Source organism: Odocoileus virginianus, chromosome 6 (assembly GCF_023699985.2).
Source record: "Odocoileus virginianus isolate 20LAN1187 ecotype Illinois chromosome 6, Ovbor_1.2, whole genome shotgun sequence".
Lineage (NCBI taxonomy): Eukaryota > Metazoa > Chordata > Mammalia > Artiodactyla > Cervidae > Odocoileus > Odocoileus virginianus.
The window spans coordinates 25,912,575-25,940,555 of NC_069679.1; the positions used below are offsets into that span (position 1 = coordinate 25,912,575).

At 35.5% G+C, this 27,981-nt stretch overlaps 1 protein-coding gene across 1 annotated transcript in view; it reads left to right on the top strand.

Annotated features, from left to right (window-relative positions):
- The window catches only part of KNL1 (kinetochore scaffold 1), a 66,544-nt gene that overhangs the window by 27,298 nt on the left and 11,265 nt on the right, over window positions 1-27,981 (top strand). Inside the window, 10 exon segments of the mRNA XM_020872349.2 lie at window positions 251-288; window positions 2,491-2,543; window positions 3,467-8,563; window positions 10,132-10,270; window positions 10,669-10,736; window positions 11,493-11,591; window positions 18,969-19,084; window positions 21,255-21,345; window positions 22,159-22,275; window positions 23,257-23,344. Coding sequence (XP_020728008.2) covers window positions 251-288; window positions 2,491-2,543; window positions 3,467-8,563; window positions 10,132-10,270; window positions 10,669-10,736; window positions 11,493-11,591; window positions 18,969-19,084; window positions 21,255-21,345; window positions 22,159-22,275; window positions 23,257-23,344 — 5,906 coding nt within the window.

Consider the following 27,981-nt stretch of genomic DNA (forward strand, 5'->3'; position numbering starts at 1 on the left):
TTCAGGGGATCTTCCTGACCCAGGGATCAAACCCACATCTCCAGGGGCATCTCCTGCATTGGCAGGTGTATTCTTTACCACTGATCTACCTGGGAAGCCCACTTATTAGAAGAGTCTTTTTTAAAAGATGTCTTTGAAGTTTTCTGCCAGTCATCCTATGAAAACATTTCACCTTCCCTCCTCTTTCAACTGTTGGGATTCTTGGTAATTGTCTGGAGTATAGATTTTTAAATTACTTATTAATTTTTAGGAATAAGAATCCAGAAGATAACTACTGTGAGATAACTGGTGAGTATGATCAGAATACTTTTCTTCTCATCATGTGTTTTTCTCTTCATCTAGATTCCTTAAAAAGTAATATTTAAGAGTACCATGAACAAAAAATGTAGAGGGTGTATTCATCTTTACACAAGCTCTTTAATTTAAAATTTAACTGACTTAACTAATATTTCTCTCAAACCTGCTATTCCTCATTTCTATGTTGAACTCCCACTCAGTCACTCACTCAAGTCAGGAATTGAGTCGTTTTTTAACTTTTCCTTCTTTCCATATATCCTTTTTGACCTATCCTCTTTCAGTTCTGTCTTTGAAGTATCTTGCCTATCTGTTACTTATCCTCTGTACCTTCTGCCAGTATTTGAATTCAAATCCTCACTTGAATTATTTTTTGGACTATTGTATTTAGTTTCTTATCCTTCTAATTCATTCTATGTATTTTGAAATCTTATTGTATTACTGCCCATACTAAAATTGTTCAAAAGACACTATTTTGCTTACAGGATAAAACCCATACTCCTTAGCATAAACTTAGAAAGCCTTTTATAATTTCACTTGTCTTTTTCTCCAACTTTATCTCCAGCCCTTTACAGGCATATTTTGCTCTGGCCCATAAATAACTACTTGCATTTTCCAGTGTGGTCTTTTTTCTGACTGTGTCCATTTGTAAATGCTATTTCCTTTACCTAAAGAGATCTTCCTAATCCAATTTGTCTAACAGTCTTCTCATCTTTCACTTAACTTAGCTTTTCCCTTAGCTTAAGTGCCATTCAAAGTAGCCAGTCCACAAACTGTTACAGTCCATGATAAGAAAGAAACTTGCACTATGGTAGTAACCTACTGTTTAGTTAGTGATTTTTTTTTCTTAGTAAAGCTTTACTGATGAAAGGAATTTTACAGTGGCTGCAAGCTCCTTATATTAAATTAATTGATATTAAACAGTTCACAGACTGACACCATACATTAAGTGGTACTGGCTTAAATTGAGCCTTCTCTATCAAAACCAAGCAGTTACTCTGATGTGTGCTCTCAAAATACCCTTTTTATTTTTCAGTCTACTGTAGAATTTATCATATTGTATTTTAGGTATTTCTTTTTGGCTCTTTTATTAATCTAGAAATTCTTTGAGTCCAGAAACTTTGTCTTGTTTTTTTGTGCTTTGGCATATAGTTGAGTTTTGGGGCACATATATGTTCTGAATCAATATTTGTTAAATAAATGACAAGAATGCAAGCTTGATATGTAAATAAGGCTTTAATAAAAAGCACATAATTACTTCATTATATTCAGTCACTGTTGCCATAAACTATTGAAAATACTCTAAAGATTTGTCTTCAACGTTAAGTGTTTTTAGATATATTTCTTGTTTTATTATAGCATCTTCAATCACTTCCTTTTTTCCAGTTTGTCCCCCAAAACTTTATATTTCAGTTCTAAAGTGTCTTGAATCTAATCTCTTGTTTCTGTTCTTACTCTCTGTTGCCCTAACACAAGTTCAACTCTCTACAGTATTACATCTGAACTATTAGAGTAGCTTCCTCATTGGTTCATCTTCTCTTGAATCTATTTTCTTCCCTTGAATTATTTTTATAAATGTACATCTCATCTGGGAACATCTAGATTCCTTAGCATAAAATAAGAGATGCTTAAAATCTTACCCTAACAGGGACTTCCGTGGTGCTCCAGGGGCTAAGACTCCATGTTCCCAATGCAGGAGGCCCAGGTTTGATCGCTAGTCAGGAAATCAGGTCCCACATGCTGCAACAAAGATCATGTGTGCCATAACTAAGACCCAGTGGAGCCAAATAAATACATTTTTTTAAATAAAAATCTTACCCTAACATTTCAGTCTTAGCAGTTGGTACTCTTTAGTGTGTAACTTCTACTGTCCAGGAAATAAAAATGGAGATGTGAAGGAGGAAAAAAATTAATCCATACTTTCCATCTTTAGAATCCCACCTTTAAAAATTTCTACCATGTTCTAAAAATATTTCAGTATGCAGAGAATACAGTAATCACTGGTCTGTCTGTTTCTAAAGTGGGACAATTTGAAAGTATCAGTAAAATTTAATACCTAAGTCTTTAGGAAGGACTTAGTAACTGAAAAAACTTTAGTAAATACTTGTAACTGATGAAACTCCTACGAACAGAAAAATTAGGCTCTTGGTGATAAATACTTTTGTCATGACTATAGTTTTTCTTTTTACTCAATAGGAATGAACACATTGCTTTGTGCTCCCATTCAGACCCAGATGCCCCAGAGAGAGGTATGAGTTCATTCAAATGCCTTCATATTTTAATTTTGTTTGATAGTTGAAACTTTTAAAACACAAAAAAATTTAATGTTAATGACATGATTTAGAAATTACTTACCAGAATGGACCAACATAGACTGGAAAAGCTACCTACCTTTCCAGTTAACTTGCTCTTCAGTTGCTAAGTCACGTCTAACACTTTGCAACCCCATCAACTGCAGCACACCAGGCTTCCCTGTCCTTCACTATCTCCCAGTTAACTAAGTATAGTTAAATCACTTCTAGTTTAAATAATACAGAAATATGTTAATTATATCAGGAATTCTCAAACTTTATGAGGCATATGGATAATCTCAGAATTTGGTTAAAATATAGATTCTTATCCCCTAGGTCTGGGATAGGTCCTGAACTTCTATACTTCTCTCCCAGGTGATAGTAATGCACTGGTCCACAGACCATATTTTGAGTAGCAGAGTTAGACCATGTCTTTACAAGTAAAACCACTGCATTCAAAGGGAACTCAACCCCGAAGAACTTAGAGTGTACTATAATTTAGCCATCATGCACTTACTCCTTCTAAGTTTTTTTTTTTACTTAGAATGAGAATGACCTATCTAATATAATTTTCACTTCAGTTACATTTGGTATTGTCAGTCTTTTCATTTTTAGTCATTCTAGAGGGTGTATAATTAACCTTATAATTAATGGTTAATTATAATTAACCTTCAAAAACTGCAAGTATTCATAGACTTTAAAAAAAAATTTTAATAATAAATTACATGCTGCTCACCACACCAATGATTCACACAAACCAATGTATCATGAAACCATCATTTAGGATTGCTCATATAATCTTTCTGTATAGTACATGTTATAAAATACCCTTTCAGAAGTTTGCACTTTATCTGATCTCTTATATTTTGCTTTTGCTGTAGATTTCAATTACAGAATACAGCCATGAAAGGAAACATGCAAATGACCAAACAGTCATCTTTTCAGATGAAAACCAGATGGACCTGACAGCAAGTCACACTGTGATGATTTCCAAAGGCCATTTAGATTGTACCAAAAGTGAGAAGTCCACCAAGATAGATACTACATCATTTCTGGCTAACTTAAAACTCCACACTGAAGATTCAAGAATGAAGAAAGAATTACATTTTTCTGTAGATCAAAACACTTCTTCAGAAAAGAAGATAAATTTCAATGACTTCATAAAAAGATTGAAAATAGGAAAATCAAATGCTTCTCCTTTTATAGGACCTGATAAAGAAAATTCTGAGATGCCTATTCATTCCAAAGAAGCAAATAAGACCACTTCTGTCCATCAAATGCATGTATCTCTTGGTGTAGATGAAAATACCAGTAATATGACTAGACTCCTTAGAGAACAAGATGATGGAATGAATTTTACCCAGTGTCATACAACCAATATTCAGACTTTTGTTCCCACATCCAATGAGGCCAGCTTACGGGAATTTAAAGGTGATGATATTACAGTTTATGGCAATGACTTCATGGACTTGACAATTAGCCACACTGTACAGAAGTTACCTTCAACAGATAATCTGTCTGAAATAGAAAATCAAACTCAGGATGTCATGATGGATGTTTCAACTTGTTATGAAACTAAAGCACTAGAACAGAAGACAGTCTTTAAGGATAAACCAAATGATGCTTTCCAAGACCTTTCCTTAAATCCTAAAGGTAACATACATATGATCAGAAGTCATATTGCAGGGACAGAAATTCAAACAGTCACACAGGCTACCAACCAGGATATCAGACCATTGGCCATGATCCCAGAATCTAAATGTTCTGATCCAACTATTCAAGATGATAAGACATTTTTCTATTCTAGTTGTAATGATGCCATGGAACTGACCAAGTGTCACTCAAGTATGAGAGAGGAGAAGAATTTGGTAAAGCATGACAGTAATTATTCTAAAATGTATCCCAATCCAGATGGCAACTCTCTTCTCAGAGAAAAAACTGTTTATTCAGGAGAAGATAGCATGGACATTACCAAGAGTCACACAGTTAAAATAGATAATCAAATTTTTAAACAAGTTCAGACAAATGTACAGAAAGCAACTGCACCAGTATCTGAAAAAGAAATGATGATCCAAAATCACATAATTGTGTCAGAGAATTGGGACATAAATGTAAATTGTCGTTCCGTTCCTCTTGTATCTAAGGAAAGATTACAGCAGAGCCCGGAAAATCCTTTATTTATTTCATTGACTGACAAAAGGACTGAAATCTTCATAGATGAAGATATGGATTTGACTAAAAGTCACACAGTTAATTTAGGAAGTCAGTTTCCTCTTGCATCTTGCAATGTAACATCTGAGAATACCAGTAAATCTCACTGTCACAGCAAAAGCCTTTCAAATGAATGGGGAAAAATGACCAAAGATCATATTGACCTATCCCAACAACAAAACATAATATCTAAGAACATCCCTGCTAATACCTGGGAGAAAGAAAAAAGTCAAGTTTTGAAGATTTCACCCTATCTTGATAAAGATTCTCCTCAGTCACCTGATATTAACCAGGACATAGCAACAAAACATAATATAGTATACTTTTGTGAAGATCTTCACAAACAGGTACCACTGGGAAATAACAGAAATACAATTTCATGTGAGCAAGCTTTGTTTCCTACTACAAAGCCATTATTTTCATCAAGAGGACAGCCTGCCATCAGAAATCATAATGTTGTTAACAGTCAAACAGTAAAATCTGTACTAGGCCAGAATTCTAAACTGCCTGAGCCACTAAGGAAAAGTTCAGGTAATCCCATTCCTGACTGTTCTGACAAGACAGTTATTTGTTCAGAGAAGGAAGAAAATATGGATCTAACCAAGAGTCACACTGTTATTACTGGATTTAGTCCTTCTGAAGTACTAGAACTAAGTAAGACTAATTTAGAAAACACTAACAGCCAGTTATCAACAGTAAACAGACAGAAAGCTCTAAAAGTTGAAAAATGTAATGAAAGTCCTATAGAAAAAATGGGAGTGTTTATTTCTAATGGTATCATGGATGTGTTGGAGGACAAAAATGTGCAGAAATCCGGAATTCTGAATGAAAAACAAGATGTCAAAATTTGTGGAAGAAAAAGTCTTGGCAGACTAAAAGTTGATAAGACTGTTGTATTTTCAGAGGGAAATGAGAATGATATGGATATCACCAAGAGTTGTACAGTGGAAATAAGTCATAGACCTTTACTAGATGAACATGATTCCCATTTGGTGCCTTTGACAGGAAATTCTAACACTGTTTTGTATGCATGTGGGCAAGATGACATGGAGGTCACCAGAAGTCACACAACTGCTATAGAATGTAAAACTGTCTCACCAGATAAAACAACTACTAGGGCTGTGGACAAAACTGTAATGTTTGTAGATGATCATGATGAACTAGAAATGACAAAGTCCCATACTATTTTCATTGACTGCCAAGCAAAGGAGAGAACTGTGCTTCCAGACAGACCAAACTTTGAACTATCCAAAAGAAAAAGCCTCGAAAAATCAAAAGTGACCCCTACTTCTACTGAGGAGAGTGTTTTTTTCCCGCAAAATGTCAAAAGGGATCATTCAGTCGCAAAAGTCAGCCAGCTAACACTACCAGGGAAATGGTCTAATCATGGTCCTTTAGAGAAAGCTGAAGCATTTATAGCTGATGATAACATGGAAGTGTCTAAATCAACCATTTGGAAAAATGACAGAAATGTACAAAAGCCTGTATTTCTGAATGAACCTCTATCATGCAAAAATCAGAGAAGGAAAAGCCTTAGACTCAGAAATGACACGACCATTGCATTTTCAAAGAATGATAAAAATGATATGGATGTCATCCAGTGTTGTACAGTGGAAATAAATAACAAAAGTGTCCTGGAAGATAGAGAGGACTCCCATTTGCTGCCTTTGGAAGGAACTTCTAATACTGTTTTGCATACATGTGGACAGGATGATATGGAGATCACCAGAAGTCACACAACTGCCTTAGAATATAAACCTCTCTCACCAGATAAAATAACCACTAGGACTACAGACAAAACTGTTATGTTTGTAGATAATCACAGTGATCTGGAAGTTACTAAGTCCCACACTGTTTTCATTGATTGTCAAACCACGGAGAAAATACTTAAAGAGTGCTCTGCATTTGGAATAGCAAAAGAAAAAACCTTGGGTGTTTCTTTTCCACAGGATGGTAATTCTATTCAAGAAGTCACTAAAAAACAAGCACTGGCTGTAGAAAACAAAATCATTCTTCACAGTGAGCAAAAGCATAATGTGATACCCTTTGTTCCTACTAATACATTGTCTGGCCGTCAAGGTGAGACAGATGTCAGATTCCATAGCACTTCTGTAGATGAAGAAGTCATGAAAGTTGTAGGCCAGGCCTATACATTGGAAAAACCCAAAATTGAAAGCTGTCAGTTAAATAGTACAGATAGAAGAAATGTGGATTTTACAAGCAGACCTGCAACTGCTGTTTGTGGATCTGCTGATAATTATTCTTGTTTACCTAATGTTACTTCGTTTTTTGGTAATTTGGAGAAGAACGTCATGTCCTTATGTGATAAAGATGAAGATTTAAAAGCCAGTCATTGCCCAGTGCAAAATGATCTTCCTTATGCAAACAATTCAGCCAGTGATGATGATTTGAAATCTGAGGGACTGCCTCTTTCTGCTCCTTGCTTGTTAGAGAAGGAGAAAGTTGTTCAAACCAATACCCAAGGACAGTTACATTGTGTCCCCAAAATGCTAAAAGATCAAGATCTGATTAAGGAGCCCCCAAATCTAATATCAAATGAAACTTTAGTATATGGTGAAGATTTGGGGGAGATGACTAAACTTAACTCAAAGCCAGTGTCTTTTAAACTTCCAAGGGATCAAATGGAGCCCTCTGTTCATAAGGCAGAACAGAATTTAAAGAAGACTTTTGTTGATGATGTTTGTGTTGCTTCTCAGCATCATCTATTAACCCAACTACCTCCATTACCTCAACAAGGACAGAATATTGTCAATAAAGATGAAGCAATATTGTCTAAAGCTGGAAATAATTTAAATATTGTTAGAGGAAATTCCTCTGAACCCACATGTGAAAACGATTCCACAATGCTCTATAATGGGAAACAGTTTACTGTGGCCTATAGAAAAGAACCAAAGAAAAATATTCAAACAGCTAAATGTAATACAGCTATAGATTTCCACAGTAACTCAGCCTTGACTAAGCAAGTTACTCAGACTCTTATCAATCCTCGAGAAGCATCAGATCCTGTAATTGCATCCAGTGTTGCAACTTGTAGTGTCAAACCAAATCTGAATAACTTAAATGGAAAAACTGAAGAATTTTTAGATTTCCAACCAGTTCATTTACCACCTTCTCCAGAACAGTTACTTAAATTAGTAAATAAGGCACACGGTGATATGAGTATAGTGCAAGCTACAGAAATACATAATGTTAACATAGTGTCTAGCAATGTTAAAGATGATAGAGATGAAGAAAATAAAGTTCCACGTAATGGAGCTGAAACCACCTCTGTATCATTAATGACAACTGTAAAAGATAAAATGAGGAGATGTTCTTTGGGAATATTTTTGCCCAGATTGCCAAACAAAAGAAATTGTAGTGTCACTGGTATTGATGATCTGAAGCAGGTTCCAGCAGACACAACTGATTTAAATCACTTAGAAACTCAGCCGATTTCCAGTAAGGATTCAAGCATTGGAATTGTTACAGCTAAACTGAACTTAAGTCCATCTCAATATATAAATGAGGAAAATCTCCCTATATGTCCTGGTGAGATTAATTCCTCAGACTCTATCAGCATAGATACTGAGGAAAAGGCTTTGACTGAGACATACCAAAAAGAGACTTCACCCTCTGAAAATAAAATGGAAGAAACCTGCAATAGCCAAAAAAGAACCTGGGTACAAGAAGATGATGATGATATTCAGAATGAGAAAAAAATCAGAAAAAATGAAATTGGGTTTAGTGATACTGCCCAAGATCAGGAGGTAAGCCCTGTCTTGAACTAAGAAATGTTCTTGATTGTCCTTTTTTAAATTATGAGTATTCTTGAATTTTAATTTTAGTGTTAGGTAAGCAGGAATTGATTATTTCCAGTTATAGGCCTGGAGAAATATTCCTGTATAAAATCTTAAAGAAGTTAATTGACTAACAGGTAGACTTAAACACAATGACAAATGGTCACAAAAAATGAAATGGGAAGTAGAAAAAATTAATATTGATTGTGTAATTATACATATTCTGTCACTTCTAGGGGCTTACCTGGCAGTCCACTGGTTAAGACTTCACCTTCCAATGCAAAGGATGCAGGTTCAATCCCTGGCCTGGGAGCTGGGGTCCCATATACCTTGCGACCGGAAAACTAAAACATAAAACAGAAACAATATTCTAACAAATTCAATAAAGACTTTAAAAATGGTCCACATCAAAAAAAATTTTTTTAAATAAATACATATTCTGTCACTTCTAGTGATTTGTCATTGTGACTTTGCCTATAAAAATCTTTAGGCAGGGTACATGGAGTTTGATAAGTCATCTTCAGTGTTAAAATGTTTGGAGGATAAAAAGATTTATTATGCAGATTGCATAAAGAAAAGATGGACTGAATATTCTTGACTAATAAAAATAAGTAGAAGCTGAGAGTCCATTTCTTTTGAGGATGGGAGAATGCTTAGATCAAACCCAGTACCTCAAGGTGAAGTAAGATTTTGTGTTTATTTAAAAACACTGATTTGGATAACTTGGGGAGAATACAGGCTTCCCTGGTAGCTCAGCTGGTAAAGAATCCTCCTTGCAATGCAGCGGACCCCTATTCGATTCCTGAGTCAGGGATATTCCCTGGAGGAGGGATAGGCTACCCACTCCAGTATTCATGGGCTTGTAATTTAAACTGAGTGGAGAAATAAAGACTAGAAAGTATCATAAATTCATAGAAACAAAGTTTAAATTCTGTTAAGTTTGTAAGTAAGCTTAGAAGATGATTTCAGTTACATGAAAATGGCAGATAGAAGATGGTTTCAGATAAATGAAAATGACAAGTCTGTAAAGTAAAATAGTTAAAATGGTAAAACCAGGACTATGTGACTTATTTAACTTCAACCAAAGGAGTCTTGGTCATCTGGGGAAGGAAATACTAAAGCCTAGAAATAAATTTTTTCTCTGTACTCTAGATAGGGCTATCTTGTATAGTCAGTATTCTCTTCTGTTTTCTACAGTGTGGTAGCCCTGACCCTCATGTCTAATAGATGAATAACTGGATAGGTCAACATTTGGTAGCTCATAGGATCTGGTTATAACCTGGATACCGCTGAGAAAGAGTTTTCTTATATAGTATAATGCATGATGTTATTTCATTATATTTTTAAATAAAATTACTTTGAACTCTAAAAGCCTACTAAACTGCTTGTTACTTATTCTAATTCTTTACTAAAGTATTTTATATGGTTACAGATAAATTTAATGTTAGAAGTATTTCTCTTAGCACTCAGCATTTAGTCATTATAATTAATAGTGTCATAACTTTACTCTTATGATCTTCCTTTATTGATGATTTCAGATTTCTGACCTCCATGCTGAAGGAGATATGGATAAAAATGCTAACAGTGTATTGATAAAAAGCCTGAGCAGAACCCCATCTAGTTGTAGCAGTTCTCTGGATTCAATCAAGGCTGATGGGACCTCTCTGGACTTAAGCAGTAAGATTTTAATGAAGGCTAAATAAGAGAAATCATCTGTTACTTGACTAATAATACATGTATTTCAGTTCAGGAGATATTTGAAATTTGTATAAGCTTTTTGGGAGTTATAAATAGTTGATAAGTAAAATAATATTTAGCTTATTTTTAATTCTTAGTTGTTTTAATAAATTGAGAAGTGTTATAGTACAAGAGTGATTTTCTTAAGAAGCTTAAAATTAGTAGAAAAACATATATGGAGCCTTAAAACTAATATACTTTACCCTACAAATGACTGTCTTCCCAGAAGGATCCTAGCAGATAGCTTCAAGAGCATGAACCACACATAAACCTGAACAATAATTAAAATTAAGTTTACAATTTAACTTGTTCATCACTTGAATTTGCTTTACTTTTAGCACACCTTGGTAGTCAAATAGAATCACAGTTTCTCAGAGATACCGTTTGTGAAGAGAGCTTGAAGGAGGTATGAAAGTATTTCTCTTTTTTAAAAATAATTTTATTTATTTATTATTTTGGCTGTGCTGGGTCATCTTTGCTTTGTGCAGGCTTTTTTCCAGTTTTGGCAAGCAGGGGCTACTCTCTGGTTGTGGTGCACGGGCTTCTCATTACGGCAGTCTCTCTTGTTGAGCACAGGCTTGAGGATGCGCAGGCTTCAGTAGTTGTGGCTTGTGCGCTTAGTTGCTTCGCAGCATGCGGGATTGTCTCGGATCTGGGATAGAACCTGTGTCTCCTGCATTAATAGGAGGATTCTTTACCACTGAGCCACCAGGGAAGCCCCTATTTCTCAAATGCAACTGATTTTCTCATTTTATTTTCTCTTGTTTAATTTTTTTGAATTATGAAATATTTCAAATATACAGAACACTAGTTTTCATTTTTTTTGTTAAGGACAGGACATGGCAATTATGTGGAGTAGAATCACAGTTGGAAGGCCTACATTTTGTTGTTTTTCCCCCAATTTTACTATTACTGAATAAACTTAAGAATATTAGATGAAATCTGCTTGTGTATAGGCTACATCAGAATAATATTTACACAAATATGCAAAGTACTTTAAGCTATATAGAAACAAAGGAGGTGGTTCTAGTCAAAATTGCTCGTACAAACTTTGAGCAGTGGTCAAAGTTTGAGCAATGGTCAAGTTTTACCTTGAATGGTCATCCTTTATTGATGATTTTTTTTCTTTTTCTTTTCTTTTTCTTCTTTTTTCTTTCCTCAGAAACTCAAAGATGGAAGAATAACAATAAAGGAGTTCTTTATACTTCTTCAGGTCCACATTCTGATACAGAAACCCCGACAGAGCAATCTTCCAGCCAAAGTAAGTACAATTCCTTGGCAAAATAGTCATCTCAGTTAAAATATATTGTAATTGTTTACTAAACTGTATCAAAGCAAGTGTTTATTAAAAAACAAAAAAAGAATCTAAGGAAGCAAATTTTCCTACAGAAAATTTTGCTATGGAAGGTACTTTTGGGGTTAGCATAAAAATTGATTTTTTAAAAATACAAATTTTTAAAAGGTGGAGGTTTTTTTTCATTTCTTGCCATCTGTTTTGTTTTTTATACTTTTTCCTGAACATATGCTTTCCCCCATTATTATAGAAACCCAAGTATAGCAGAGGTTTTAATAAACATTTTTCAATATAAAAAATATTTAAAATCATAGAATACTTAAATAATGCAACCAAGAAACTTAGTTTAAAAGATTAATAGAAAACTCATCATTTACATATAAAATTACATAGTATTTTTTTTAACTTAAGTCTGTTGAACATTTACAAAAATTAGGTATGCCCTTGATCACAAAGAAAAACATGAGAAATTAAAAATGGAGATTTCCTGGACATCATCTGATCTTAATCCAATAAAATTAGAACTATTAAAAACACAAACATCTTGGAAATTAAGAAACACATTTCTAGATAATTCATATCAAAGAGGAAAGCAAAACTATTTAGAAAGCGAAGGAGAACAATCTATAGGATATACAACAAAGCATACACTTAGCAGGAAATTAAAAGCCTCAGATACCATTGTTAGAGAATCTAAAAATTAAGGACTATTTAATACTTTAAGAAATTGGAAAATGAACAATAAAATGACATCTGTAAAAAAGGTAGGAAGACAGAATTCAGGTGAATAGTAAATTAATAAAATTGAAAACAAAAACTAGTAGAAAAGATAACAGATCTAAAAATTGGTACTTTGGGGGGATTCCCTGGTAGTCCAGTGGTTAGGACTCTGTGTGCTCTCTGCCAAGGGTTAGGGTTCCATCTCTTGTCAGAAAGATAAAATGAAGCATTTAGTGCTTCATTTATTGGTGCAATGCAGCTAATAAAATAAAAACTGGTACTTTGAAAAGACAATTAAAAAAACTCTTAAAGAGCTTAGTTAAGTCAAAGGAAGGCTTCTCCCTGTGGTCCAGTGTATAAGAATCCCCCTTGCAATGCAATGGACACCGGTTCAATCCCTGGTCTGGGAAGATCCCATGTGCCTCAGGGCAGCGGAGCCCCTGCGATGCAACTACTCTGCAATGCACTACTCTAGCCAGTGCTCTAGAGTCCATGAACTATTAACTGCTGAGCCCATGTGCTACAACTACTGAAGCCCATTAACCTTGAGCCCATGCTTCCCAACAAGAGAAGGAAGCCACTGCAATGAGAAGTCCATACTCGACAACTAGAGAAAGCCTGTGTGCAGCAGCAAAAACACAACTCAGCCAAAAATAAATCTAAAAAAAGGGGAGAGAGAAAGCTAAAATACATATGATTGAGAAAGACACATCCACAGATTAAAGGGAAGATTAAAAGAATTTTTTTAATCCTTCAACTGTGATGACAACTTTTAAGACCTAGATGATTTTTTAGAAAAATACAAATTACCAAAATTAACCCAAGAACTGGATAACTCTCATTGACTACCATTGAATATTTGTTTTGGCTATACCACCTGACTTGCAGGATCTTAGTTCCCTGACCAGGGACTGAACTCACACCCTTTGCCATGAAAGTGAGGAGTCCTAACCACTGGACCACCAGGAAATTCCCACCATTGAAATTTTTAGTTTGCAATTTACCATTAAAATTGTCACTAGGGCCAGATGACTTCTAACTTTTAAAGACATTTATGACAAAGATGCCCCTGTAGAATAGTGGCCTTTCCTATAAATGGTGCTGAATCAGTTGGCTATCTACAGGAAAAAAATGAACCTTGATCCATACTTCACATTATACATTAAAAAAAAAAAGTCAATCCTATACAACACCAAAGCACAAATGCCAAAATTAAAAATTGGACTTCATCAAAATTTAAAAATTGTGTGCAAATGATACCATCAAGAAAGGGCATACGCAACCCACAGAACAGGAGAAAACATTTGCAAATCACACATCTTAGCCGTGTATCCAGAATATTTAAAGAACTCTTAGAACTCAAAAAAATAACCCAATTGGGGATTTCCCTGGTGGTCTAGTGACTAAGGCTCAGCGCTCCCAACTCAAGGGGCCTGGGTTAAATTCCTGGTCAGGGAACTAAAACCCATGTGCTGCAACTAAGACCCAGTGCAACCAGATAAATAAAAATAATTAAAAAAAAAAAAAGATAACCCTATTAAAAAATATCAAAGGATCAAAATAGACATTTCTCCAAAGAAGATATGTGAATGGCCAATTAGCAAAACAGTGATAAAGGAAGTACAAATTAAAATAAGTTACCACTTCACACCCACTAGGATGCCTATAGCTGAAAAGACAAAATAACAAGTGCTGGCAAGGATGTGAAGCGGCTGGAATTTTCATACATTGCTGGTAGACTTGTAAAGTGGGGTAGCCACTTGGGAAGAGCTGGATATTTCCTCAAAAAGTTAAACAGAACTTTTATATGATCCACCAATTCCAATTCTAGGTATTTACCTAAGATAATTGAATATGTACCTCTGCACAGAAACTGGTACATGAACATTATTCATAATAGCCAAAAAGTGAACTGATTAGTGGTTACTTGAGGCTAAGATAGGGGTGGAGGAGCAGAAAGGTTGCTGTCAGGTTAGAAGAGTGGAGGATATCTGGGAAGCTAATCTTTGAGGGATGAATCAAGGGAATATTAGTATGAATTAGTATGACTCTTCCCCTTTGGTCTCAGGCTTTGTAGAGGTCAGGAAAGGCAGTGTTAGGGAAATATATCTGGGAAAGAACCATCAAGAGGGTAGGACAAATCAACCATACTTCAGTAAAATAAAAAAAAAAAAAAGACGGTAAGAAGAGTTCATGCTATCTCAGGAAAGAAATTTAAAAATCCCAAAGTAGGGACTTCCCTGGCAGTCTAGTATTTAAGACTTCATGCTTCCAGTGCAGGAGGCACAAGTTCCATCTCTGGTTGGGGAGCTAAGATCACACATGCTGTGTGGTGCAGCCAAAAGAAGTATTTAAAAAAAAAAATCCAAAAGTAGGGAAGGGCCAAAGAAATGGGTATTGTATGGGCTGTGGAAAAGGAGGTTCACAACTATGGGCATCTGTTACAGGATTTAGATGACCATGAATCTCCTTTAGTGTGGAACTGGGGAGGCATTCTTGAGGCAGACAGGGAGGTGTATGTTTGGCACCCATGTGTGTATGCAGTTGCAGGAGTTCAGCTGGTAGCACCAGCTAAAGATACTATGTAGAGATACCATATCGCTATATTGTGTAAGAAGAACTAATAACATAGTATTGTAGGTCAGTTATTTTTCAAAAACAAACAAACTCATAAAAAATGAGATCAGATTTGTTGTTTACCAGAGGTGGGGATGAGGAGAGGGGGAATTGGATGAAGGCAGTCAAAAGGTACAAACTTCCAGTTATAAAATAAATAAGCACTAGGGATGTAAAGTACAACATGATAAATATAATTAACACAGTTGTATGTTGTATATGAAAGTTGTTAAGAGAGAAAATCCTAAGAATTGTCGTCACAAGGAATATTTTTTTCTGTTTCTTTAGTTTTGTATCTGTATGAGGTGATCATTCAGTCAGTTCAGTCACTCAGTCGTGTCCGACTCTTTGCAATCCAGGGACTGCAGCACACCATACTTCCCTGTCCATCACCAACTCCCAGAGCTTACTCAAACTCATATCTATCTAGTTGGTGATGCCATTCAACCATCTCATCCTCTGTCATCCCCTTCTCCTCCTGCCTTCAATCTTTCACAGCATCAGGGTCTTTTCCAATGAGTCAGTTCTTCGCCTCAGGTGGCCAAAGTATTGGAGTTTCAGCTTCAGCATCAGTCCTTCCAATGAATATTCAGGACTCATTTCCTTTAGGATGGACTGGTTGGATCTCCTTAGAGTCCAAGGGATTCTCAAGAGTCTTCTCCAACACCATAGTTCAAAAGCATCAGTTCTTCTGCATTCAGCTTTCTTTATAGTCCAACTCTCACATCCATACATGACTACTGGAAAAACCATAGCTTTGACTAGACAGACTTTTGTTGGCAAAGTAATGTCTCTGCTTTTTAATATGCTGTCTAGGTTGGTCATAGCTTTTCTTCCAAGAAGCAAGTGTCTTTTAATTTCATGGCTGTAGTCACCATCTACAGTGATTTTGGAGCCCCCCCCCCAAAAAAAAAATCTCTCACTGTTTCCATTATTTCCCCATCTATTTGCCATGAAGTGATGGGACCAGATGCCATGATCTTAGTTTTCTGAATGTTGAGTTCTAAGCCAACTTTTTCACTGTCCTTTTTCACCTTCATCAAGAGGCTTTTTAGTTCTTCTTCACTTTCTGCCATAAGGATGGTTATCTGCATATCTGAGGTTATTGGTATTTCTCCCTTCAATCTTAATTCCAGCTTGTGCTTCATCCAGCCCGGCATTTCGCATGATGTACTCTGCATATAAGTTAAATAAACTGGGTGACAGTATACAGCCTTGATGTACTGGTTCCTGATTTGGATGGTTCCATGTCTAATGTTCCATGTGATAGATGTTCACTAAACTTGTGGTAATCACTTCATGATGTATGTAAGTCAAGTCATTATGCTATAAATCTTAAACTTAACACAGTGCTATATGTCAATTATATCTCAATAAAACTGAGAGAAAAAAAGGTTCTATGTTAGTGTCCCATGACTTCCTGCATGCCCAAGGAGTGCTTCATACCAAAATACTCCCTTTCAGTGCAGCTGTGAAACTACTGCAGGTACCCTTACCAGGCCTGAAATATCTAAGAGCTGATAGTGCATAAACTGGGCACTTAATCAAAATAGATGAGGCAAGGGAAGGGAGTGACTTGTGCATGTAGGCCTGGATGCAGGGAGCAGCAGTTTAACCCATGTGTTGCATTCCAGCATCGGCAGTTGCATTCAGCTGTATCCACAGCGCATAAGCCTGATATCCTCTGCATTTGGCCTTCCTGGTGAATCTGGGAACATAGTCCTGTGTTTCACTTTGTGGTTATGAAGGTTCAAGAGAAACCTTACTCTTTAAAGAAAAAAACTTAGCTGTTATAGGAATTTTCAAACATATACAAAAGTAGATAATAGTTTAATGAACTTCGCATGTATCTATCACCAAACTTCAAAAATTGTCAACTTCTGGGACTTCCCTGGCAGTCCAGTGGTTAAGACTTTGCCTTCCAATGCAGGGAGTACAAGTTTGTTCCCTGGTTGGGGAGCTAAGATCTCACATGCCTCAGGACCAAAAAACAAAAACATAAAGCAGAAGCAATGTTGTAACAAATTCAATAAAGACTTGAAAAAAATTAACAGCCCTTGTCTCTATATTTCCCTACCTCCCCATCCTGTTGTTTTGAAGGAAATCCCAGGTATCATCAATTTATCTGTATTTCAGTGTGTATCCTTGAAAAGATGAGGACTCTTTAAACTATGTCCAAATATGATAATCTTATCTTTAAGTGATTAATTATTCAGTCAGTATTAAATTTCCCTAATTGTCTGCATTATTTTCCAGTTTGTTAAACTGCAACCCAAATGAGATTGATAGCTCTTTCTTAATTATCTTTTAAAGTATAAGGTCCCCTTTCATAACCCTCTCTTCCCCCATCTCCCATCTTTCTCCCTCTTTTTTTTTTTTTGAAGGAAACCAGATTTTTCCATACTCTGCTAAGTATGTGTTTTGCCCATTATGCATACCCTAACTTTCATTTTAATGTGTCCTGTCCTTTGTATTTTCTGTAAATTGGCAGAGGCTTTATCAGATGACATGTTTTTGTTTTCCAAGTTTACTTTATACTTGTCCTTCCATCAGGCGTTAATGTCTGGTGATGATCACCATTAAGTTATCGTTATCTAGATCTAGCAATTTATTAGGAGTTGTAAAGTAGTGATATTGTAATTTTGTTCATTTTTTCATATTATGTCCAAATACTTATTGAAAAAAAAATTCCTTTATCAAGTATTTGGCTCCTATATGAAAGTCAGCCATTTTCCCAAGGAGGCCTGATTTCTTTGAGAAGTATAGAGCTTTGATTTTTTTTTTTTAATATAAATTTAGCCCTAAAACTACTTTTTAAGAAAGAGAGTCATCATCAGTAATCATTGCCTTTAGCACCTTTTTATACTTTGACAACATGTTAGAAAACGAGTTACAGATAGAGAAATGAAATTAAAACCTCATTTGTATTTCCTTTTAATTTATCAACTGAAAGGAGAGAATGAGAGGAAACTAAAGTTTGTTAGATTATTTAGCAGGCCCTGAGCTTTGATACCTTTTTAAAAAAACTTTTTGCTTTGATCTTAAGGTCAATATTGTGCCTATTTTATAGATGAGGCCAAAACCTAGAATGCTAAAATGACTTATTCTGTGCCATACTGCCTATAAATACTGGACATTTGTAGGGTTTTCTTTGGATTTTATATGTAATAGGCTAACTTGGTTTTTCTAACACTGCATTAGGGACATCAGAAAGTCATTGGGTTAGAGCTATAAGACATTTTTTAAATGTCCAAAAGACATTTTAAGACATTTAAAAAAATAACCAGATTTTTTTACTGCTTCATTTTATGTATGCCAGAAAAGTCTGAGTTCAGCCTGGGACAAAAGTAAGGATCAGGGCTAGTGAATGAAAATAGAAAAGAATAATCTTGGAAACTGGCATCTTTTATTTTTTTCTTTCAATAAAGAGGTTTTTTATAAGTTTGAATGTTCAGATATTGATAGTTTTAAAACAATGTGTAAAACTCAAGCAGGATCTCTGTATCAATCTAGAAGGGTGGGATAGGGTGGGAGATAGAAGAGAGGTTCAAAAGGGAGGGGATATATGTATACCTATGGCTGATTCATGTTGAGGTTTGACAAAAAACAACAAAATTCTGCGAAGTGATTAAGCTTCATTTAAAAAATGAATTAAAAAAACCTAGCCAATGTATAACCATTTTTCTCTCCCACCCAGGTTTATTGAGGTATTTATGCAAATAATGCATAAACATTTTCAAATCATTTTTAGGCCTATGTGTAGAACTTCCACAGTTCCTCTAAACATCTGTGGGAAATGGACTTTGATGTCCAAGACTTTATTTCACATTCCAACTGTAGCTTACTAGGTATACGGATTTAAAGTTTTCCATTTTTCCTTTGTAGAACTTGTAAAAGTAAGCACTCACGTTTCAAGCACTGTTTGAGACTCTTTAACAGTCCTTGCACATGGTTTGGTCCTCACAATAGCAGTTTTAAGGGGTTTTTTTTTTGTTTGTTTTTTTCCAGTTTACTGTAAACACATCACCTACTCTGGAAGACCTGATGTTAAGTCAGTATGTTTACCGACCCAAGATACAGATTTATAAAGAAGATTGTGAAGCTCTTCGCCGGAAGATTGAAGAGTATGAAAGTTTCCATTTTTGTGTGTGTGTGTTGTTGGATGGGTGAATAATCTGTGTGACAAGATTTTGATTAGAATAACACTGGCATAGGAAAAGCTGACAGCATTAATTGGCAGTGTAATATAGTATATGGGAAAGAATTTCAGGTTTGTAGTCAGATGGAAGTTCAATTCTTGGCTACTTATGTAAGTTATTTAACCTTCATTTTCATGTTCATCAATTGAGGATAATAATACCTACTTAGTAGTGTAGAAGTGGTGTATATAATGAGCAGTAGAAGTAGTATATATAAGAAGTTTGCATGCCATTCTTAGCAAAGAGTGTGTCCTTAATAGGGATTCCCAGGTGACTTAGTGGTAAGGAATCCACCTGCCAAGCAGGAGATTCACGTTTATTCCCTGGGTGGGGAAGATCCCCTGGAGAAGGAAATGGCAACCCTCTCCAGTATTCTTTCCTGGAAAATTCCATGGACAAAGGAGCCTGGCAGGCTGTAGTCCTTGGGGTCACAAAAGAGTTGAACATGACTTGGTGACTAAACAACAACAACAAAGGTCCTTATAAGCAGTAATTATTAGATTATGATATCATAAATTCCGAAAGAACATGTTTAAAAGAAGATAGTACCCTTTAGAGATTTATATAGTGCCTAAAAGTAAGATTGCCTTTGGGTTTATAGTTTTATCACATTTACTCTTAATTTACATTTATAAAAGAACATGGTTTTAATCAAGACTGTTGCTCAGTGGTTTGGTGTAAGTAGATGCAGCAGACTAATTTAAAAATTAGGTATATCTAGATTTTCACAGGTAAACCAAAACTTGCAACTCAAGGCAGTGTTTATATCATACTTATCTAGAACTGTCAAACTGAATGTGAACCAGTTTAACAAACAGAAAAGAAATGAAGTAATCTTTTAAGAATCATGTAGTTTTAAAACTTTTGGTGGTAAACACACTGTAGTGTACATAGATGTCAAAATATAATGTACACATGAAACATATAACCAGTGTTTTAAACCAGTGTCTTAAACCAATGTTACCTCAATAAATAAAAATAAATTAAAGGGAATTATAGTTTTAAAGGGCTTCCTTTGTGGTTCAGCTGGTAAAGAATCCACCTGAAATGCAGGAGACCTGGGTTCGATCCCTGAGTTGGGAAGATCCCCTGGAGAAGGGAAAGTCTACCCACTCCAGTATTGTGGCCTGGAGAATTCCATGGACTGTATACTCCATGGAGTTGCTAAGAGTCAGACACAACTGAGTGACTTTTACTTTCACTTTTCATAGTTTTAAAACTAGAAAGTTAGGATGCTATTAAATTATAGTACTGCAGATTTGGCTGTTTCCAGCTTGTTCATTGAACGAACGAATTGATCCCCTACTGAGTGCCAGGCGCAGTACTAAATCCTGGGGTTCATCCCTGCACAAGACAGGTTTCTTACCTTCATGTTATTTAAAAGAGTTGGGTGTCTCAGGGTTTGTCTAAGAATGTTTTATTTTGAATAAAATAGATTCATTGCATACAATGAAAAGTTTGTTTAGATGTGCTCTACTGTTTGATTTTGTACCTATGTGCCTGTTTATAATATCTTCTAACTCTGATAAAATTTTATTCCCTATACTTATTAACAAGGTAACTTTGCTACTTTTATTAATGCTAATCTATAAAGGTGAGATAAGACTGAACTGAAAAAAAAAAACTGAAAAAAAAAAGACTGAACTGAATTGGAAACTTTAACTTAATAGTTAACAACTTTCCAACAATTATGCATTCACAAGCCCTTAAAGGATTCTTTATAAGCAACGTACTGAGTTGACCAAAATGTTTGTTTGGTTTTAAGTAAAAATAAAAGACATATTTTTCATTTTACCAAGAACTTTATTGAACAGTGTATTCATTAACCAAGTAAGCTTCTTGACCAAAACAGTATTTTCATTTTGGAACAAGTTGATGCATTGAGATCAGAGTTCTATTTGGGAGGGAAATTTTTTTGAATCATAACATTCTTGAACTGTTCTACAAGTGTTGAAATAGACTGGCCACTATTCCTGAGTGAATTTCCCTCTTTATGTAGAAAAGAACTAGGAAGAATTAAGTATGCCTGTAGATCTAAATTGAATCATTCGGGTTGACTTCTGAACTCTGTGCTAATTAACTTTTCTCTATTTAGATTAAAGCTTTCTGCACTGAACCAAGATAAACTGTTGACTGATATAAATAGAAACCTGTGGGAAAAAATGAAACACTGCTCTGATGAGGAGGTACTTTTGTCTCATTTTCTGAATGGGAATCAGTATAGACATTACAATGTTTATTGTGAAATTAGTATCTGTTACTTGATAATTCGACTTCGCTGGTAGCTCAGCTGGTAAAGAATCCATTTGCAATGCAGGAGACCTCACTTCAGTTCCTGGGTCGGGAAGATTCCCTGGAGGAGGGCACGGCAACCCATTCTAGTATTCTTGCCTGGAGAATCTCCATGGGCAGAGGAGCCTGGAGGGCTACAGTCCATGGGGTCACAAAGAATAGGACACAACTGAGTAACTAAGCACTCATACACACACACACATACACACACACACACTTGATAATTAGTAGTGAGTTCTTTACTTCTCAGGTATAATATGTCAGTAAGGTTTTATTACACATGAATGATTGTTAGTATAGAATCTTACATTTCTTACATGATCAATTTAATATATGAAATACATTTGAAATTTAAAGTTCCCTTCTTGTTTGCTTTTCACTTAGATTTAGATAGGGAAGAAATAGACTTTAAATGATTAAACGAGCAACTCATTTTATATTTGCCCTGATTGAAGTTTTATTAACTAAGAACATGTCTATTTTCTAATTTGTAGTATAAATGAATTTTGTACTGGAATTACTCAACTGGAATCAAAGTTGAAATCTTTGGTTCTGGACTTAAGCTATTAAGTGAAATTAAATTTGCAAATAAGAAGCCTTAGGAATCCTAGTCTAGGATGGGCAAATCTTAGCACATAGCAGCCTTCCCAGACCATTTGCTTTTCTAACTCATTTGTTTTAATGCAGTGTAATCTTTGACTTTACAGCTGAAGGCCTTTGGAATTTACTTGAACAAAATAAAATCACGTTTTACCAAGATGACTAAAGTCTTCACTCACCAAGGAAAAGTGGCTCTATACAGCAAGCTGGTGCAGTCAGCTCAGGTAATCTGAGACCATTAAGAGCTTAGAAAGATCTATTAAAGTTACTTTATAGTGATTGTGGAATATGAAGAATGTTCCTTAGGAGACATGTGAATGCGAGTTGGGCAAAAACTTAAAATTGTTCATAAGAAGTGAGGTTCAGTTTAACAAAAGTTGTAAATCCTGGCATCTTGAGTAGTTCTAGAATATATTTACTAATATGGGTATATGTCTAATCTCAAGTTATACATATTGAAATAAAACAATATAGAATTATGATCTTCCTTTGCTAAGGACTGTGCTCTGGTGTTATCTTCCTCATAGTCCATACTCAGCTATGTATGTATATGCATGTATTTTTAAAAAATGGCATTTTCCAAAATGATCATCCTTGAAGAAAGGTCCTACATAAAAAAACTTTTCATTGGCAAATAAGTCTGGGAAGTGTTACATACAGTGTCCCCCTTTTGGAGAAATACAATAGCTAACGTATTAAAGTCTAAGATCAGAAATCTTTTTTTTTTTGTCTAAAAAGAAAAAATGCTATATTTATATTTGATCTGTTTCCCAAATTTATTTAACCATAGATCATTTTTATAAACTCTAAGTTATATATATTAACATCTTATATTAATAGAAATATAAAATAAAGTATAAAATATGAATTGATATTAATCTGTTATGTATGCTTAAAAAACTTTTTTTAAGACAAGACTTGAAGCTTCGATCTTTTAGATTTGCCTGTTCATGGGACTTCCCTGGTGGTCCAGTGGTTAAGACTCTGCACTTCCACTGCACAGGGCATGGTTCAATCCATGGTCGGAAACCAAGATCCTGCATGCTGCACTGCATACCCAAAACAAAAATAACAACAAACAAACAAAAAGATTTGCTTGATCATAAATTAGACGTAGCAGTTATGTTAGCAGTTTGAACCGTTTATAATGTTATAATGTTTGTTTTGAGGTTTAACTTGACAGTCTTATGATATTGTGTGTTTAGAGTGAGAGAGAGAAACTTCATAAAAGGATAAATGAGATGGACAACATACTTAAGAAGATTGATAACTCTCTCACCGAGGTGGAAATAGGTAAAATATCTTGAATACTTTTTCAAAAGAAAATTCAATTGTATCTAAATCCTTCCCTACTTTGCTAGTAGCACTATGCTGAAGCCTGGTATTTAGCAGCTTGAGACATTAAATTATAGAAACTCCTTTACTGTGGTCATTCATAACATAATCAAGAAATACCAACAATAATAAGTCTCTTTGGAAAACTCTTCATAACCTAGACCATAATCTTGTGTTGTTTTTTAATAAACGAACTTATTTATCCTTTTAGTTTGGTCTCTCATTATCCTGACTTGTTAGTTTTGTCTTGAAACTGCTTTTTCTTTTTTTTTTTTGAAACTGCTTTTTCAGAGATCACAAAATTTCACATAATCATCAAATTTGGTTGCTCTCAGTCCTTAGCCATCTAGATCTCTTTCAGTATTTGACACCGCTGATGATTATTTTCTTCCGAAACGTTCTTCTCCCTGAACTCTATGATATTGCTCTATCTTGATACTATTCTTTTCTCCTAACTGTTCCTTTTAGCTCCTCTGTTGTCCCTTATCTAACTAACCCCTTGTGTAGCATTCATCTATTCATTTCTATATTTTCTCCCCTAATACTTTCATCTGCCTTAACAATTATTTTTATCTGAATGATTCCCAAATTCAGTTAAATTCATCCAGCATTTGTTCAGCACCTACTACCTGCCAGATACTGTGCTTAGTGTCAGAAAAAATATATACACAGACTTTTGCCCATTTTAAAATATTTATTTATTTAGGCTGCTATGGGTCTTCACTGCAGTGTGCAGGCTTCTTTAGTTGTGGCATGTGACATCTTAGTTCCCTAACCAGGGATGGAATCCGAGCCCCGTGCATTGGAAGCTTGGAGTCTTACCCACTCGACCACCCGGGATGTCCCAGATTTTTGCATTTAAGTGACTTGTAATCATTTTGCATGAGGGCATCTCTTTCTTTCTTTTGAGTTCCAGACTTAACATTTCCAGCTTCTTGCTGAACCTTTCAACAAAAGTGTCCTTTAAGCACCTTAAACATTATGTGAAAAAATGGAAGCTATTGTCTTCCATTTTCAAAATAATATCTGAAAATTTGTTGTCTATGATACTTCTCATTTGTATTAACAGTGTCATCATTCTTATAAATTGTAAAACGCTCATGACTTTTATTGTCTTTGAGTTTCTCTTATCAAATCCTGTTATATCCGCTTCAGTATCTTCTGTATTCTTCCCCATTCCCATTAACACTATCATTAATTCTGACATGTGCTATTTCAGATCTTCTAACTAATCTCTCTACACTCTTAATTTCATCCTATCTCTTTCCAGTCCAACCTGTACATTGCTGCAGGTTTAATAATTATAAAGGACAGTATTCATTATGTTCAGTTCAGTTCAGTCACTGTCCTGTCCCTATTTGCCACCCAGGGACTGTAGCACACCAAGCTTCCCTGTCCATCCCCAGCTCCTGGAGCCTGCTCAAATTCATGTCCATTGAGTTAGTGATGTCATCTTAACATCTCTGTCGTCCCCTTTTCCTCCTGCCTTCAATCTTTCCCAGCATCAGGGTCTTTTCCAATGTGTCAGTTCTTCTAATCAGGTGGCCAAAGTATTGGGAGTTTCAGCATCAGTCCTTCCAATGAATATTCAGGACTGATTTCCTTTAGAATTGACTGGTTGGATCTCCTTGCAGTCCAAGGGACTCTCAAGAGTCTTCTCCAACACCACGGTTCAAAAGCATCAATTCTTTGGCTCTCAGCTTTCTTTATAGTCCAACTCTCACATCCATACATGACTACTGGAAAAACCATAGCTTTGACTAGACAGATCTTTGTTGGCAAAGTATTGTCTCTGCTTTTTAATACGCTGTCTAGGTTGGTTGTAGCTTTTCTTCCAAGGATCAAGCATCTTTTAATTTCATGCATGCAGTCATCTGCAGTGATTTGGAGCCCAAGAAAATAAAGTTTGTCACTGTTTCCATTATTTCCCCATCTATTTGCCATGAGGTGATGGGACTGGATGGAACCCATGATGGGACCGGATGCCATGATCTTCATTTTCTGACTGTTGAGTTCTAAGCCAGCTTTTTTACTCTCCTCTTTCACTTTCATCAAGAGGCTCCTCAGTTCCTCTTCAATTTCTGCCATAAGCGTGGTATCATATGCATATCTGAGGTTATTGATATTTTTCTCGGCAATCTTGATTCCAGCTTGTGCTTCATCTAGCCCAGCATTTTGCATGATGTACTCTGCATATAAGTTAAATAAGTAGGGTGACAATATACATCCTTGACGTACTCCTTTCTCAACTTGGAGCCAGTCTGTTGTTCCATGTCCAGTTTTAACTGTTGCTTCTTGACCTGCCTACAGATTTCTCAGGAGGCAGGTAAGGTGGTCAGGTATTTCCATCTCTTTAAGGATTTTCCACAGTTTGTTGTGATCCACACAGTCAAAGGCTTTGGTGTAGTCAGTAAAGCAGAAGCAGATGTTTTCCTGGAACTCTCTTTTTCTATTATCCAACGGAAGTTGGCAGTTTGGTCTCTGGTTCCTCTGCCTTTTCTAAATCCAGGTTGAACTTCTGGAAGTTCTTGTTCACATACTGTTGAAGCCTCACTTGGAGAATTTTGAGCGTTACTTTGCTAACATGTGAGATGAGTGCAATTGTGCAGTAGTTTGAACATTCTGTGGCATTGCCTTTCTTTGGGATTGGAATGAAAACAGACCTTTTCCAGTCCTGTGGCCACTGCTGAGTTTTCCAAATTTGCTGGCATGTTGAGTGCAGCACTTTAACAGTATCATCATCTAGGACTTGAAATAGCTCACCTGGAATTCCATCACCTCCACTAGCTTTGTTCGTAGTGATGCTTCCTTAGGCCCACTTGACTTCAGACTCAGAGTGTCTGACTCTAGGTGAGTGATCACACCATCGTGGTTATCTGGGTCATGAAGATCTGTTCTGTATAGTTCTTCCATGAATTCTTGCTACCTTTTCTTTCATGTTACTACCCTGAAAAACTTCTGCCTTTCCATTTATTACAAAATAAAGTCCAAACTCCTGAGCTTGACATTTAGTGTTCTCAACCATCATTTTCAGATATTCCCTTCTTACATGATTTTTACTATTATTCCCTTACACATCCTAAATTCCAACCAAATCTTGTCATTTCTATGCAGTTCTGCCACTTTGTGTTTGCCTAATACATTCTCCTTATATTTTTTACCAAGGGATAGTGTTCTATCTCTTGAGCTGCTTTGGCTATTTTATTGTACCTATCATGTCTAATTGTAATTATAGTTAATTCTATATAGTTTACTTTCCTAATTAATTTGTAAGCTCCATGGGGACAAAGATCAGCTTTTATTTTTCTCCATATCCTTCAAAGTTCTTAGCACTATGCTTTGCACAGAAAAAGTGCCTGGTGCATATTTTCTGCATTGAACTGGTAATAAATATGTGAAGTCCATAGTCTTAGACTATCACACCCCTTTGTTCATTACCTTGCTTTTTCACTTCATGGAAAAAAAAATAGAAACCATTAAGGCCAGAATTTCTAAACTTTCTGCTACAAAACAAATGAAACTTTTATATATCTGTATCCATTCTTTCATCCTTCCTTTCTTTTCCCTAAGATCAATCTCTCCACCTAAACTTTGAATTGCAGCCTCTCTTCTCAGGAATCTTATTGCACTGACTTCCCCTTATCTCTTGTATTTACAACCTCTCTGCCTCCTCCACTGAATATATTCACTTCTCACCTTTAAAAGTACTCCTCCACTGAATATATTCACTTCTCACCTTTAAAAGTACCAACAATCACACTCTTTCTCTAGCTGCCACTGAATGGCTCTCTTTTTCTGTCTTTCTTCATTATTCCTTGAGCAAATTACTAAGTACTATCATGTGCCTTGTATAGTGCTTGGTGTGAAGACTACTGTAGTGATTAAAAACAGAACTTTATGCCCTTGTGGAGTATTTATTTTTATTTGTCAACTCTCCCATTACTATCTTTTAATTCAAACATTCATACATTAAGAAAGGCTTCCATACTTTAATTTTTTACAGTACTATACAGAGCTCCAATACTATTTCAGTTTCAAATTATAGGAGATCACATTCAAATATGTTTGGATTTGACAATTTGCTTTTACAATATTGAGGAAAGATTATAAGCATTAAATAGTTTTATGGTAACTGCTATGGAAGAGTAGTTCCGTGGTGCTGTAAGTTCCTGAAGTAGAAATCTTAACTGTCGGGTCAGGAGAGGCTTCCCTTTGAGGAAGTGGCATTTAAGCCAAGATCTGAAGAATAAGTCGGGGCTAAAGTGAGAAGGGAGGGAAAAGCATACTGTTCAATATGAATAACACAGACAGAAGCCTTTCTTTGGAAAAGAATATACCAAGTAAGAGGATCTAAAATAAGGCAAATGTGGCTAGAATAGAAAGAACAAAAGGGAACATAGTCTGAGATAAAGCTGGAGATGCCAGCTTTAGGGACCAGGTTAAGGAGGGCCTCTTAAGGAGTTTTGACTTTTTCTGAAACCAGTGAATAGCCATTTGAAGGGTGTTAAGCATTGGCTGTAAATTAAGAAGTTAAGCAGTTATTAGATGGTATGGTTAATAAAGGACAATAACTTATATAAATGGAACTTGGTAGT